At 35.5% G+C, this 2,785-nt stretch overlaps 1 protein-coding gene across 1 annotated transcript; it reads left to right on the top strand.

Moving 5' to 3' along the window:
- Positions 1-563: 563 nt before the first annotated feature.
- LOC106523443 (olfactory receptor 51I1-like) lies at positions 564-1,676 on the top strand. Its single transcript, XM_014016858.1, is given in 1 exon segment — positions 564-1,676. A coding segment is annotated over 1 exon segment (1,113 nt).
- The last annotated feature ends 1,109 nt before the right edge of the window (positions 1,677-2,785 follow it).

The raw sequence follows: 2,785 nt of genomic DNA, 5'->3' as shown, positions 1-2,785 counted from the left end.
GTTTTAAGCTGTTTGGGAAAATAGATTGTAAAGTAAAAGCAAACAACTGTATAAAACATATTGACATCCACTTTCACTACAAACAAAAATGAACCAACATTTTTAAATGGGGGATCTGATCTGTAATCAAATAAAGAAGTCAACATTCAGGACTTTTTTGTTTTTCCTTCGTGTTGTGTAAAGGAGACGATGTTGTATGATGATGTTTGTGAGTTGCATGATATTCCTAATGGTATACATCAATTAATCAATCACACTGGGATGTATGTCAACATCCAACAGTAACTTATAAATGTAAAGAAGAACCCAGAGTTGTTCACTTCAGAGCACTGTACGCTTTCCTTTCTGTTTCCTCTAGTGAGTTTGTTTACAGCAACTTCTATAAACAACTGCAAAAAGCTGAAAAAAATACCATCATGTTGAACGACACATTTGTCAAAATGCTGAATGCTTTTTGTTCTCTCCAGTGAGTAAGTATAAAATCGCATCCATCAAGCAGCTGCATCATTCTTGTTGTTGAACATGTTGATTTTTGTGATCTGCATTTTAAATTCAAATAGATAATGGTAACGTATGCTGAAGAAAAAAGTGTCGTTCTGCTGAACTCTACATTTATTCGTCCTGAAAAATTTTACATAGGTGGATTTTCAAATCTTCCTCATGCTAAGTACTTCTTCATCTTTTTGTGCTTTGTTTATATCATAACTCTGCTTGGAAATGGTTTTCTTCTTTCAGTTATTTACCTTGTGAAAACTCTTCACACTCCCAAATACATAATTGTGTCTAACCTGGCTTTCACAGATTTGTGTGGGAGCACTGCTCTCATCCCGCAAATGTTGGACACATTTTTATTTGACAGGAGATATATTGCCTACAACACATGTTTGATTAATATGTTCTTTGTTTTTGTCTTTGGATTTGTACAGTCATGGACATTTGTGACAATGGCATATGACAGATTTATAGCAATTTGTTTCCCTTTAAAATATCACAACATTGTGACTAATAAATCTATAGTTGCCATGCTGCTGTTTTCATGGGTTTTTTTGACAACTTTTGTGTCAGTCATGGCTGGGTGCATAAATCGTCTTTCATTCTGTGGCTCTTTAGTGATACAAAGCTCTTTCTGTGATCATGGACCTATATATGGTCTAGCCTGTAATGATCCATATTTAAATTTCATTTTGGCATTACATGCCTTCATTTTTGTACTTTGTATTCCTCCTGTTCTGATCATTTTAACTTATGTTGGTATTTCTGTGGCACTGAGCAGGATTACATCAAGAGCGCAACGACTTAAAGCACTGAAAACTTGTACTTCTCACCTGATTCTTGTTGCTCTTTTCTTTCTGCCACAGTTGGCCACCAATATAGCTGTTTTGACCTCCAAACTTGATCCGAACACTCGAATCATAAACGCAGCTTTAACTCAAATAATCCCTCCTTTGCTTAATCCTATTATTTACTCCATAAAGACAGAGGAAATGATGAATGCTATGAAGAAACTTTACAAAAGAAACAAACTGAATGCAATTACAAAATACTGAAGTCTCCGATCTCTTACTAATTGCACTATAATTTATCTTGTACAAGTGAATATTGTGTCATTTGCTGACATTTATGGTGCTTGCCTGTGGTACAAAATCGCTCCTGCTTGGCTAAGAAATTTACGTTGAACCAGAGAGCTTTCTGTTATAATTTCCCTCAAAGTGTAACTGTAAAGCTTCAGTGTTTCATATTTTTGTCCCAGCTCAGCTTTGCTTCTGGTTTACCTTGTGGGTTCACTTCTTTATTTTTTGCTGTAACAAAAATCACAAAACCGTTAATTGCTGTAAAGGAAAATACTCTAGACTCTTTTTCAGCATGTACTGAATAATGCTTCCTGAAATCAAACAACAAGCAATCTTTAAAACTTTTTTCAACCATTCTCAGTCCCACATCAGTCGCTGCGCCTCTGTCCTAAAGAAACATCACTGTCCTTATCTTAGTTGTCCAACAATTGAACATAAAATTTTATTAATTTACATTTTTAAAGAAAATTTGCAGGATTGTTGGTGTTATTTTATCACTGTCATTGTTTTTGTTTTAGTATCTATTGATGCCTGTTGTTATATCAGCCTTTTATCTTTCAAATGAGTTCAATTTTGAGGGTTTCTTTTTCTCTTGTCCTGCATTTTTGTTTTCTTTGGAAATAAATGTTGTTACTCGTACCACTTTTTTTTTTTTCATTTCATTGCCTGAAAGCCTTTTAGGTTTGGGAAAGGTATCACACAGCCTTTTAGTGATTGACCATACAAAATGCATTTTGTCCTAATCAATCTAAAAGTTAAAATCAAAATTCACAAGAGTTGCAAGTCTAATGCTACGCTCACACCGAATGCATTTTGAGCAGCAAAAGCGCGCCCAACGCCTCAAATTGGACGCTCTACATTCAGACCGGGACAGAGACTAGAGGGTTGTCTGAAGAGGGAGGAGAGTCTTTTTTTATTTTTATTTTTTTACAGTCTGTCTTCGGTGGATGAAATAAAGATAAAATGAAGAAAATGGTATGCTTTATTTACTAAAGAGCAAGCGAACGTTGTGCACAGCAGATAATTAATTCACCAGAAAATTTAAAGGCGGGTTTGTTCARTTAGTTTCTCCTTGATTGATTGGTTGTTGCAGTGCGTCGAGCAGCAAAAGTTCAGATTTTTGAACTCGACTGTCAGCTGCTTTCGCCTGCTGCATGCATAGAAAATGCTCTACTTCAATCTTCTGCTTCCTTGCGCGCCACGCTAAATGGACT

The sequence above is a fragment of the Austrofundulus limnaeus genome, unplaced genomic scaffold (genome assembly GCF_001266775.1).
Source record: "Austrofundulus limnaeus strain Quisiro unplaced genomic scaffold, Austrofundulus_limnaeus-1.0 Scaffold157, whole genome shotgun sequence".
NCBI classification, from domain to species: domain Eukaryota; kingdom Metazoa; phylum Chordata; class Actinopteri; order Cyprinodontiformes; family Rivulidae; genus Austrofundulus; species Austrofundulus limnaeus.
The sequence above is the reverse complement of the archived record's forward strand: the minus strand, read 5'-3'. Positions and strand labels throughout refer to the sequence as shown.